The sequence below is a fragment of the Leuciscus leuciscus genome (assembly GCF_965113295.1).
Source record: "Leuciscus leuciscus genome assembly, chromosome: 8".
Taxonomy (NCBI): domain Eukaryota; kingdom Metazoa; phylum Chordata; class Actinopteri; order Cypriniformes; family Leuciscidae; genus Leuciscus; species Leuciscus leuciscus.
In genome coordinates this window covers 20,625,568-20,640,085 of record NC_138732.1, presented here as the reverse complement: position 1 = coordinate 20,640,085, position 14,518 = coordinate 20,625,568, and the positions used below count along the sequence as shown (strand labels likewise).

The window sequence follows — 14,518 nt, the reverse complement described above, 5'->3', positions numbered from 1 at the left end:
CGCAGAATCACAAAAACGTCAATAAACTAGTAACAATTTCTGTAGAACACAATTAGCCTGACTAACTGTGCCACCCTAAACAAAGAAGACCAGTTGGTCCTAAAAATGGGGGATCCCTGTATAGCCACTTTATTACCCTAAGAAAACATTCAACCTGCGCATTTCAATGGGCCTGTTTGCCCATTCTCACTCGCCCATTAACATTCAGAGAGTAACCAACAGCCCCGCTCAGCCCCTCTGCTGCTCAATCGCCTGATAACCGGCCTCTCTTCACTGCTTTAGGGGAGAAAAGACCAGAGGGACACAACAGGATCTGAATCCACGAAAAACGGAAAAATCGCCCTCGCAGTCAGATTAGGTTAGTAACGAGATAAAGTCTGTTAAAAGCACCGGGGGATTGTTTGTGTGGGTAGGTGGGTGGGTGGGTGGGGAGGGGTGACAGAATATAAACAGAGACTAAATAAGGTTTAATTTGCAACTGTAAGTGTGAGGCACCACAGGTGTGTCTGACAGCTTGAGTCAGCTGAGAGGAGATAATCAAGACAAAATGGAGATGAGTGGAGTTGATAATATTCTATTCATTTGCATTCACTTTATGTAGGAAAACATGCATTTTTAGATACTACTGAAAGACTGAATGTCGAAAAGACACTCCTCAACTGGTTGGAATGAGAATTGCATATAGATATAGATATGAACACATACAGTACATACACACTAGTGTGTTATTGAACTGACAATAAGATATGAATGTTAATAATGTTATTATTTTCATGTTTAGATATGAACACATACAGTACATACACACTAGTGTGTTATTGAACTGACAATAAGATATGAATGTTAATAATGTTATTATTTTCATGTTTAGATATGAAACACATACAGTACATACACACTAGTGAACTACATTCACTAGTGTGAAACTTAAAAAAAGCTCCATAAAAACTGTAGTTTTTCACAAACAAACTATCAAAACAACATCACAGCTGCAACTTTAAATTTTTTATTTGATTATCATTTACATGGAAATTTTTAAATGATAACACATGTACTTTTTTGTCACAAATAAACAGTATTTGTACTCTGAACGTTCATTTTTGACATTTGAAAAGCTGTATTGACAATCAAACATTCTGTACACTGGGTTTCCCAGAAGGGCATGTAGAGGCAGGACAGTTTCTCCACTAATATAAGGTCTGAGTAACTGTACCCTGGAGTGAATCAAGGGCTCCATTTTACCCCCCTCCCCCGTCGCTCTGGTTATTGAACGACTCAAGCCAAGCTCAAGTACTCAAATGTGCCAAATGGCCCCTGAATGCACCCCCACTGTGCAATCAGTACCAGTATAAACAGTACTGCAGAATTCAGAGTTTAATTACGGCACTCGACACATTCCATTACTGGCAAAAGCACATCCTTCATTTAATACATACTGTAATGACAACAAGCTATTTGTTTCAATTAAACTGAGATTTTTGTATATCAATCCCTCGGCCATAGTTTGCTTTTAAAGTTTGTATGCTTTTTTCTTTCAAACTGAATGTATGATGCCTTCTTGCAGCCTAGTTTTTATTACTTTTACAATTTTACATAAAGCATATCACTGTAAATATCCAGTGTCTTGCGAAAGACCCTTAACTGACTGTCTTTTCTGAATACATAAAATTGTGGTATTTTAATTTGTAAGAACTTAAACTCAAATTTGATTTATTTCTTATAATGTGAAATAAACAGAAAGCTCAAATAAACAGAAGTTCTAAGTTTACACAGATGCGAAACAATTGCTGCAACCAGGAAATGATTGCCTTACAATTGGCCTCTACCTGTGACTCATTAAAATAACCACCACATTTTCAGGATAAAACCCCATAGTTAAGTGATCATTATCTAGGCTGTGGATCTGAAGGACAGCTGTGAAAATGAAGACAAAAGAACATTACTGAGAAATTTGAGCTAAAGTAAAACAAATGTTTGAATTAGGAAATGGGCAAAACGCATTATCCAAGTGTCTGGATGTCCCAGCGGGCACTGTTGGCACAATTATCAGTAGGTGAGGGCTAAATCAAACCATCCAGACATTGCCACAAAAAGATCGTCCCTCAAGACTCTGCGCACGAACAAGGAGACCTGTGAGGGAAGCTACAGAGAAACCAGTGATAAGTGAAGGCGCACCAGTCAACCATATCAAGAGCTCTGCGTATCACTGGCCTGTTGGGGAGGGGGGCACAAAAGATCTCATTGCTCCTAAAGAATCACATAAAAACATAACTGCAGCCTGGCAAGAAGCATAATATTGACCAAGTTGCAATGTGTGAAATGATTTCATAGTCAAATGCGACCAACGTTGTCAAGATGTGGCGAGACGTGTGTTGTAAAACACTGTATTCACCTTAAAGAAAACACCATTCTCACTGTAAAGACTGCAGTGAAGTCTGGGGCATCTTATTAACCCAAAACAAAGAATTGTTGTTGAAAAATACAGAAAAATATTACAAGAAAACATGTTTTGTCTGTTACGAAACTAAACTTGAGGATAAAGTTTCAGCAGGACAGGAACTCATGGGTAATTCGCCACTAGTAATATGGGTTTTTAATAAAACTTGGCTGTCTATGCTGTAGAAAGGTGAAAAGTTTTCTGAAATTAATAGGGGAAACAGAAAATGAACTGTGGTGTTTCCTTTTGCCAAAAACTTTTGGTGGCACCCTACTATTGATCCGAGTGGCAATACCAAAATGCAGAAGCTCAATCTGTAGTTTTAACAAAAAATGGATCTGTCTAAAGTCCGCCGGATGGGGAAAAATGGTGACTTTCAGCAAACCTTTTTTAAGGGATTTGAAAATAATCATCTGCCTATTGGTATCGGCCAAAAGTGTAACCACCAAAAGTGTAACCACCAATAGTTATATGCAATAAACTGTCAAAATGAAGGTGAAACGTGACATAAAAAAAAAAAAAAAACGGGTCCCCAAACTCAAGCTGCTGGTTGAATCTGAAGTTGACATGACCGCTAAAGCAAACAGTGTTTTGAAAAAGCCCAGGGTTTACACTTCTCAAGGACGTCAAAAGTCAAAATGGATTTGGATAGCACACAATAAATAAATACAATAAATAAATAACACTCTTCACCTTCACTCTTCAAATTATTTTGTTTAGGTGCTTTGAAATAATATTTTTTTAAAAAAGTAAAAAATGAATGATTTGTAATCTAGTCAAATAAAAATTGGTAAGGTCTGAAAACATTGTGTATCATTCCAATTTGGTGGAGTCTAACACAACGAGGCTGATTCTTTCAGTTTGTTTAAAACACTTCTTCACACTTAACAGAAGATGACATGCCTTTAAGCACTGCACAGAGAATAGTAATGAATTACGTCACAGGTTATGAAAGGAAAACAATGTCCATAGGTTTCCCATTCTGATCTAAAATGACAGCATTAGCCCTTTGTATATGGAGATATCCAGAAACAGAAAACCTTACAAATGCACAGATCCATCAAGCCATCAACATGCCGCATCTTTCCTTGAATGCAAATGCTACGGTGACCTGCGAAAGGATTGGAGGAAAAGAAACAACAGGAAGTGTCGAGGGTGTCCATTTAAGAGAACGCTTTAATCACACGATTATAATGCAAGGATAGAGGAAATGGAAGAAAAAGGAAGAGAGATAATGAGAGACTAAATCAAAGAGAGATTATAAAATACCACAATTTCTGAAAAGGGAAAGTCAGCATTCTAATAAAACAGTTTAAAAGCATTTTTTTGTAAATGAAGTACAGCTGTGTCGCGCTGTAAGGAGAGGGTTTCACAACGACATGCCGATGCCTTGATGTCCTCCACTCCAAGGGTCATTTACTGCACAGGAAATGAGTGGCCGAGGAGAAGCTCACTGCAGTGTGTATGAGAGACAGACTGCGCCACTAGGGTTGTACGTTGTACGTGTTCTCAGACTCTGTCAGTCACGCTTCCTTCTCTTTAAGTGTGCCCATTCACTCACAAAAGCTGAGCCTCTTTGTCTTTTCAAAAGCGATTTAGCTCCTTTTCCTCCAGAAGGCTTTGGCCTTTGTGTAAAACTGCATGTGTATAGCAAAGGGGAGGCGATGCTCAATGTAAAACACATGGCTGTTGTGTGGCATATGAGCATGGAGGGAAAGAACATGATTATTGTATGTGTATGTGTATGTAATGCTCTTCATGCAAGAATGACTTCATAGTCTGAACGTGGTAGGGGTTACTGAAATCCTCAGGTCCACACAAAATATATAAAATAAGAGGTTCCCATAGTAAGACTTGAGGCTGAGAAGAGGAAAAGTTCTCGTCCTTGGCCAAAAATCATGGAGCTTTATGTACACATGGGCATCAGTATCGTTTCTGATCCAACTGGTTTGAAGATGGATTCATCACTGAAGACCCAATGTTATGAGGATGATGATGGTAAAGATGAAGGTTGCACTAGGAACGTATGCCGCCCGTGCCGCTCCAGGTATGGAAGCTCCGCTACGTCCGTCTTTAGCCAGTCTGGGAGTCAGGAGCAACTCGTGGAGCGTCAAGTCATCAATTGCCAAGTTATCTGCCAAATCTTAGAAAGAGAGAGAGAGAGAGAGAGAGAGAGAGAGAGAGAGAGAGAGAGAGAGAGAGAAATTATATGGATGGATATGCAGAGCATAAAACTTTCAAAGCCTGATTGAGTGCTGTAATAATTACATCAATTAATATTTGTCAAATAAAGTTATTATATGGCTTCAAAAGTCCCATATAGAATGCATGGCTCTAATGAGTCAGTTCTTTTTACTGAATCAAACACATTTTGGACAATCAGTGTAGTCTGATTGCTGAACGAATGACTACTGTGTCTGTATTATTTTAAGTTATGTAAACAAATACAGTGCAACGAGTGTAGTCTGATTCCCGAACAAATGACTCGAGTTGGGTCAAACACATTACGAACAATCAGTGTAGTCCGATGCCTGAACAAATGACTCAGAGTCTGTTATTTTAAACAAACACATGCAGCACAACCAAATGTAGCATGTAGTGTAGACAATTAATGACCCATTAATCATGAGTAATCATGATCATTAATCATGACTGAATCAAACACATTCTGAACAATCAGTGTAGTTTAAATTCCTGAATGAATGACTCTAATGAGTCTGTTCTTTTGAGAGAATCAAACCAATGCAGCACAACTAAATGTAGTCCGATTCCTGAACGAATGACAATTTGATTAGGTTCTTTTTACTGAATCAAACACATTCTGAACAATCAGTGTAGTTCAATTCCTGAATTAATTACTCTGATGAGTCAGTTATTTTGAGTGAATCAAACCAATGCAGCTCAACCTGACAACCTGACACAACCCGAACGAATGACAAGAAGTCAGTTCTTTTTTAGAGAATCAAACACATCAGACTATAACTATCATAACAATCATTACGTTCTTTACGATTCACTTTCCTACTGTTTTCTGTGTGTGTTTTCAGTGAGTTTTCACAAGTGCAATGTGTCACTAAAATATTCAGTAGTTATTTGAGACCTGTATGATAGAATGTATGTGAATCTGCTCTTTTTTAAAAAGCTGTTTGTACCCCGTGATTAAAATATGAACCTTTCCAGTCATCTTGGCGACGTATGTGTGCTTACTTAGTCTGGAAAAATAGCTACTTCCATCCTCTAATAACCTGTCATTAGTTTTGTTATGTCGTCATCTTACTGGAGTGAGGAATATGGCAGCATTCCATTTTAAAACCATTTAACAATCGTTTTCTTCACTAAAAGAAAAAGATCTTTTCATTTATCTCAGCATCTACAGATGAGGTGTATTGTCTGGGAAATCAGCCATGAGGGAGACAGAACTATGAGGTGAAAATTATGAAAAGGAAAGAGGATATCAAGTATGGAGAAGCACGCCAGCTATTTGTCCCCTGTGAAGTGTCCCTCTACACTGAGGAGAATCTTATTCGTTCAACACACACACACACACACACACACACACACACACACACACACACACACACACACACACACACACACACACACACACACACACACACACACACACGAGCTGTGGCAGATATATACACACATGCTCCCCTGCCTTATAGCACATACCTCAAATTCCTGCTCTCCATCTGACATAACTAAACCATATAGGCAATATACACTGAAATGATTGAATATCTAGGATTTAAACCTGGAATTAAGCAGTGTTTTAGAATTTTGTAAAAATGTAAACGTAAAAATAGACTGAATAGGAAAAGACTTTAAGGTCACTAATCAAATTAAGTAGATTTGTGACATTGATCATGTGACTGGGTGCAAATGGTCAGATGTTATTAAGGAGTTCATGTTGCTCTTTGGATCATTTTCAGATCATGCTGGAGAACACAAACCCGTGGAGTTCATGTCAACTTGAGTGCTGCTCATTAAATACTGAGACGTTCTCAAATTTGTAAATTTTTCAGTTAAGCATTTCAATCAAGTTATGCTGCCAAACAAACACACCCCTCCCTTCATCGCTCCGCCCCAGAAATGCATGAACACGCAATGCAAGAATCTCTTTATTATAGCAGAAGCAAAGCAAAATAACGCTTCGCGAAAAATAAAGCGAAGATGAATGAACGACAAGGAAGAACAAAAAATAAACATACAGTACACAAGAGTATACAAACAAGAGTTGGTTGTTATATCAATAAATCAATCAAACTTTATTACAGACTCAAAGTCCAATTTAGTTATAGTCGCCAGCAGCACAGACAAACAATGACACTCAAAACTGTTCTGTTACTATAGCTTACATTACAACAACAGCATATCTTGGTTCTGTGAAACAGCAAAACCAATGTTACTCACGTATGGAGCAGAAGCAATGCAACCTCGGCATCCATTTTCAGGCCTTCCCGCTTCAATCACTCCAGCAATGGAAAACTTTTCTCACATTAACGTGGGTCCTAAAGCTGTTTTCTGATCACAACCCTTCTTTCTCCAGTGATATTCCTCTGACCTTTTCTCTTTTGTAATGTTTCTCAGCCATCTCTCTTTCTACAGTCAATTTGTCTTCTTGCTCACTCTCTCCCCTCTCCCATCATGAGTGGACACTACTGCTGATTGGCTACAAGTGTGTAGTGGTGCTCGGTCTGATCCACTTTCAACAGTGCTTACTGCCCCTTTAATATACTTCTTTCAAATATTTTTATATTTGCATATATATATATATATATATATATATATATATTGTAATAGAATTGCCAATAGTCTGAAGTCTTTTGAGCTCATTTAATTATCTGAACACCAAGATGAGAGGCGCATTTTCACCCCACTATATACAGATGTAAACACACAATGACCAAACATAACAAATGCAGTCTGTGGACACCTGTTTGTATGCTAATATTCTCTGCAATACATTGACTGGAAACTAAGATGTATTCAATCTCATCTACTAAGATCAAATGCCATATTTAATACCTTCCTCACCAGCGTCTTCAAGTTGCTTCCTTCGTTTGTGGGGAATTTAACCCCACAGGGAGGAAGTCCACCATTTGGGCCAGCGGCTGCGTAGTGGTGGGATCAACAGGAAGGCATACAGCTTAATTAATTCTAGGCCCTGAACTCAGCATGCCAGCCAGTGAGAACCAGGCCGAGAGCAGGAAAAAAGATGGAGGCCGTCTCTCAGGGGGTCCTCTGGATGCCCGGGGGCCCATTTCAGCACAGTCGACTTTAAAACAGAGGAAGGAGGCAAATAAATAAAGCCTCGGCGCTGAAACCTCCTTGAGATTTCTGTGCAATTACGACAGAGCTTGAACGCGAGCCAGAAAACAATTAACTTTTTCTTTCCCTCCGTCCACTGACAAGCCAGCGGTTAGACATTCCACGGACCCTGAAAGGCTGATTTTTCATTGTGACAGCGGCACACTGTACCACTAGTCCAATTAAAGCAGAGGTGTAATTCAATACAGCTTTTATATACACTACACCCTAAATCAGACGAGGTGTCGTGTGCATAGGAATGAAAGTGAATAATGTGTGTGTGTGTTATTGTTTGCTGTGCGAGTACGGAGAGGTGTGAGTCACTGAGTAAAACCCCAAATGTTCATAAAAATAATAGGGGTGGGGGTCTGGCTGCAGCAGCCAAAAGAAACGACACAGAGTGCAAACTGTGTATAACCCAACTCCACAATGTGACCAATAATATCCAGTTATAATGAGCCGTGAACACTTGCGTATAATAATGTGAGTGACGGGATCCAGAGAATGGTTGATGGTCCGGTTGACATTTGTTTTGGATCTGATATCCACACAATGGCAATTAGTTGGATGGATATGTGAAGGCTGGCATGCTAAATATAGAAAACAGAAAATCCGACAGACAACGAATGAGCATGAGATAGTCTAACCAATAGCACAAAGGCTATCAGTTTTCAGCAGTATCAGTCTCCAGGGCTCTCCTCCACCACGCAAGCAGAGCTCTGACTGGCTTTATCACAGAGTTACGAGCTCCAGTTACGACACGGGTCAGAGGTCAACAGTCAGCCATTGATTGCTAATGGTGGGCTTGGACCAGCTCAATCCCCGCAGCGCACTACATCACAGGCACAGCAAACAGGAACACAGAAACAAGTTTTAAATGTTTATTGCAGCACTCCACAGTAAGAATAAGACATTAGCTGACTGCTTTAGAGGACTAGTTTGTTTCAAGACCTGGTTTAAGAAGATTTATAAGCTCTTGGTGTTTAAAGAGAGGCGATGAGGGTGTTTAAGTGCTTTGCTCTCCTTAACTCAAGAGGACAATCTTTGTTCTTCCAAACAACAAACAAACCTACGCTAAGCCAAGCGTGAGGATAATTCTTATTAGGTTTGGAACAACTTGAGGCTGAGTAAATGATGACATCATTTTAATTTTAGGGCAAACTATCCCTGTGAACTAACATGAACAATCGATGAACAGCTGGATTTTTATTAACTAACATTAACAAAGATGAATAAATACAGTAATAAATGTATTGTGCATTGTTAGTTCATGTTAGTTAATACATTTAAAAACTAATGTTAACAAATGAAACCTTATTGTAAAGTGCTACCTAATTTATTTACATTTTATAATGTCATTTTATGATGATTAAATGGGAGGGGAAGAACGCATTTAAGGAAGGACCCGAGTCTTGCATTTGGGGGTGGGCTCTTTTAACTTGGGCCAGTAAGAAACCACCTTGTAACTAATCAAATTACCTTAGCAACACCCTAGCAACTAAGTTCCATGCAACCACCTATCAACTTGCAGCAGCTAGCAAACAACCACTCAGCAACAGCATCATCCTGGGAACCATCCACAACACAATAGCATCATTACTCTGGTGAACACGGTCACATTTTCTTCATAAGAAAAGTGATTCATAACTAGATTTTAAACTAGAGCTCATTTGGCACTAAAGTGTACACATATACTAAGCTCAGAGGTATGGTTGATGAATTAAAAAGAGAAATACTCACAAAAAGAAAATATGCCTCTCTCATCAGTCTGGCCTACATAGTTAACAATGTATACAGTCTCCATGCAGAACATTCATCAAAATCTAATAGCTCTTTAGAGAGATTCAAAAAGTTTTGAAATGCAGTTCATCACAGAGCACAGGATCTCTGCCAACTCCCAGACAGACCTCCACTCCACCTGGACATACAGTTGCTGTGTTTATTCTGGAGCTCCCATCCGCCTTACAGGTGTTCACCAGGACTAGATAAGTACATGGAATGTCAGTCTCCAAACACAGGTGCTGCTTATGAAAGTGGCCAATACTGCTTTACATTGCTGCTACATTTGTGATGCCGGGGTTATGAAAACACACAGAACGACAAAAATGTTATAGAGCATTCCTTCAGCATAAATGTCTTTTAGATATCAGACAAGACGCAGCCATCTGATCATTAATCTTCCCAGATATCCTTTTTATTTTAATAGCAGTTTAAGTATCATATATAAAGCCACTTTATTATAAATCGCAAAATATCATTAGACTGTGCTACTGACTTGGCTTTTATGAGCGATTATGGTGATTTAGATGCACTGCCTGGAACCAATAAAGCACATTTTGTGCTGTGCAGGTGTCAAATGAGACATTTTCATTTCCAAATGTTTCATATCAATATCCTTTCCTGACAGACATTAAGATACAAAGCATACAGACTTTTATTGCCAGACCCAAAATATTGCTCTAGGGTTACACTCAATGAGCATACAAATGATTTTATTGCAAAAAACGAATTTTTGCAATACTCCGCCATTCAAAGGTTTGGGTCAGTACGTTTTTTTTTAAAGACGTTAACCTTTTTATTCAACAAGGACAAAAGTGACAAGTTATTTATAATGTTACAAAATATTTCTATTTTAAATAAATGCTGTTCTTTTGATCTTTCCATTCATCAAAAAATCCTGAAGAAAAAAAATCACAGTTTCCACAAAAATATAAGCAGCACAACTTTTTTTTAACATTGATAATAATGATAAATGTTTCTTGGGCAGCAAATCAGCATATTAGAATGATTTCTAAAGGATCATGTGACACTGAAGACTGGAGTAAGGGTGCTGAAAATACAGCTTTGCCATTTCAGGAATAAATTAATTTTTTTGATCAAATAAATGCAGCCTTGGTGAGCAAAAGAGACTTCTTTCAAAAATATTTAACATACCGACTCCAAACTTTTGAATGGTAGTGTATGTCATAAATAAAACCTGATATTTCAGTACCTCCTACACCTCTATCTCAACAAACGTAAGTGAACACACTCTATGCTCACATATGCAGCTCAGTCAGTGTCTCTGGCCGAAGCTGCTGCTGGTTCTGGTGAGGACAGAGGGAGGAATGTGAGCATATGTCTCCACACCCATCACTCTGACCACAGGCCCACTCCAGCAGGCAGCCAACAGCTCGCCAAGAAAAACGAGCCAACCATGAGGAGGCCAAGACACAGTTACAGAACACTGAGACGCAGCTAAAGCACATCCAGACAGAGACGCCGCTACTGCACACTGAGCAACAGCAATGCTGTGATATGTTGTTTACAGCGGGAATGAATCTTTTGTACCTGCTTCAGTTATAGAAAAAACACTGAGACATTTGTGTAAACTCAAAGTTTGGAGTCAGTAAGATATATATTTGTTTTTTTGAAAGACATTAACATATACTTTTATTCATCAAGGATGCACTATATTAATCAAAAGTGACAGGGAAGACATTTATAATGTTTCAAAAGATTTATATTTCCAACAAATTCTGTTTGAATTTTCTATTAATCATGAAAAAATGGTTTCCTCAAAATATTCATTGATAATAATTGTTTCTTGAGCATCAAATCAGAATATTAGAATGATTTCTGAAGGATCATGTGACACTGAAGACTGGAGTAATGATGCTGAAAATTCAGCATTGCATCACAGGAATAAATTACATTTCAAAATATATTAATAAAGAAAACTGTTATACTTTAAATTGTAATATTATTTCACAACATTACTGTTTTCACTGTATTTTTTATCAAATAAATGCAGCCATAGTGAGCATAAGAGACTTTTAAAAAAAACTTAAAAGGTAAAAAGGTGGAAAACAGGGTAACACTTTAGTTTAAGGTCCAATTATCACTATTAACTAGTTGCTTAGCATGCATATTACTAGGATATTGGCTGTTAATCAGTACTTATAAAGCACATATGAATGCCTTATTCTGCATGACCATATTCTATATCCCTTAATCCAAAGGTAAAGAAATTCATACAGTTTTGAAACAACTTTACATAATAGTGCACATAATGACAGAATTTAATTTTTTAAGTGAACCTTTCCTTTAAGTTAAATACCTAAACTTAAAGGAAAAGTTAACTTAAACATTTCAATTCTGTCATCATTTACTCACCCTCAAGTTGTTTCAAAACTATTTCTTTCTTCTACTGAACACAATGGAAGATATTTTGAAGAACGTCGGTAACCAGACAATTGATGGACCCCATTGACTTCCATAGTAGGAAAAAAAAAAATATTTTACAGCATTTAAGCAGGTACATCAACTGTTTGGTTACCGACATTCTTCAAAATATCTTCCATTGTGTTCAGTAGAAGAAAGAAATTCATATAGTTTTGAAACAACTTGAGGAAATTCATATAAAAACAATATAAGAACAATATAAAAACAATATAAGAAATTCATACAGTTTGGAAACAACTTGAGGGTGAGTAAATAATGACAGAATTTAAATTTTTAAGTGAACTATTCCTTTAACAACTACCTTAATAACTAATAATAAGCAGTAATCAGAGTTTAATGAGGCAAAAGTTGCATTTAATAGTTAGTTAATGTGAGAATTGGATCTAAAGTGTGACCGAAAACAGTGTGTGGGAGGTAAAGCAGAGAAAGAGGGAAAACTCTTTCTTTAGCAAGAACTGTCTAACACAGTATAAGATTGTTCGTTTGAAGATAACTGATTCTTTTCCTCTGTGAACCGTCCTAACCCTATGTCAGCATTCCCCATCAAAGCCCTTCAATGGGCGGCATTGTGGGGCAAATTCAAGTCAACACATATTAATTAGCACAACCCAGTGTGAGCGAGGCCACTGGTGTCAGCTATATGGCTCCTCTCACTAAATCTGCTCATAATTAGATTTACTCAAATATATTTTTAGCCTCTAAAATTCAGATTAGACACAGGGAGAAATGGTCACAAAAAGGGATAAAACAGATTCAGAGACAGATCTTACCACAGTGGGAATATAATTTCCTCTGGTATGGTGAAGGCCTAATTGCTGTCTCACCATAAGAAATCACCATGCAAAGGTCATTTCAATGAGCTGAGCTGATGGCACACATGAACTCACTGACCATGAAACGCTTATAAATGCTCCAGCTGCTGTTAGTGCCAGAGAGGCTGCGAACATGCTGACTGAAATTTAAAAAAAATGGACCAGCAGAACCTGAAACCTCACAAACAGAGGAATGAGAGACTAAGACAGCGAGTCCGTACTAAAAATTTAACATGGCAACTATATTTTCTGTCAGATATAAGGAATTAATATGGGATACTCTATATAGTCATTCTGTTATTTTGTTTTGTTTATAGTAATGGCTTATACCAAGAAAAGCATGTGGTGCGTGTGCGTGCAAAACATGGCATCATGATGCTGCTGTGTTGTGGGTGGTTGTCAGAGCGTAGATATGTGGTTGCTAGGTTATTTGTTCTCTTCAACAAGCCAGGCCAGGTTCATGCCCGTACCACAAGTGTTTTTGAGTGTTTTGTAATTCTTTTATTGAAAGTGTTTTTACATTTTGTATTACCTTTTGGTTTGGAAATGTCACAGTGGAACAAAAGAGTTCGCTTAGGAAAGTTTTGAGTATTGCGAGTAAACTACTTGGTATCCCTCTAAGAGGTATATAACAAATTTATCAAACCAGATGCCTTAGTAAAGCTATGAAAATCATATTAGACAATAGGCATCCTCTGTTTAATAAATTTGAGAGATTACCATAGCGGGAAAATATCCATCCTGCCACAATCAGTAATATCCTTAAATGAAAGGTAGTGTTGGTGTTTACTGAGCAGGTCTCAGTGATGATTTTTTTTTTTTTTTTTTGGTGTTTTTGGTGTTTTTATATTTATGTATATTGTTGTTTCTTTGTGTGTACGCATGTTGAAACACAAGCAACAAAAAAATTCCTGTGGGGATAATAAAGTAATCAATCAATCAATCAATCAATCAATCAATCAAGTATGAGTGCAACAGCCACTGTCCACGTGTTTAGTCTTGGAAAAGTATTTTTCCCATTCTTTTTTTCCCATAAGGATTAACCCTTAAACGCATATCTTGGGTCTTTAGTGACCTGTGACGTCATTCACTACCCTCCTCCTCATTCATTTTTAAAGTTAGACATCAATCTTCTTAGTAATCCTCAATCAATTCATTATAAACATATAAAAAAATAAAATAAAATAAATTATAAAAGAATGCCACTTTTCCCATTCATTTTTTGTAAAAATTTTATAGGGTCGCTAACGACCCGCGGTGTGTAACAGTGTAAGCAAGGTTTGAAACTGAATTCAGAGTTTTTACTCACCGGCCAATTTGCTATAAAAATGTTAAGTTACCGGCCATTCAGAACTTCTACTAGCCAGAAAAAGAAATGATCCAGATTAACTACGTCACATCTTATATAGTATGTGCGCTAAATCTGCGCAGATTTCACTTATGGCGCTTTTCCATTACCAGTACCAGCTCAACTCGACTCGACTCGCCTCGTCTCGTCTCGGCTCGGCTCGCTTTTCGCTCTGTTTTCCATTGCAGATAGTACCTCCACAATAGTACCTGGTCGTCATAGCGACGCCGCAGGAAACTGCCGTGACTTAATCTTCTACGCGAGACCTTTATTTTACTGTCTATGCGCGAGACACACCCGCTACCCACACACACAGGACAATGGAGGAAATCGAGTGTATGCTGTTTTTGGATGTTTTTATTTTTGTTTTTGCTGTTTTTTATT

The 14,518-nt window shown here is 37.8% G+C and overlaps 1 protein-coding gene across 1 annotated transcript in view; it reads right to left on the bottom strand.

The window, feature by feature from the left end:
• Window positions 1-996: 996 nt before the first annotated feature.
• Window positions 997-14,518, bottom strand: part of gpc3 (glypican 3) — a 149,780-nt gene continuing 136,258 nt past the window's right edge. Inside the window, exon 8 of the mRNA XM_082178605.1 lies at window positions 997-4,580. Coding sequence (XP_082034731.1) covers window positions 4,402-4,580 — 179 coding nt within the window. The 3' untranslated portion in view covers window positions 997-4,401. The remainder of the gene's footprint in view (window positions 4,581-14,518) is intronic.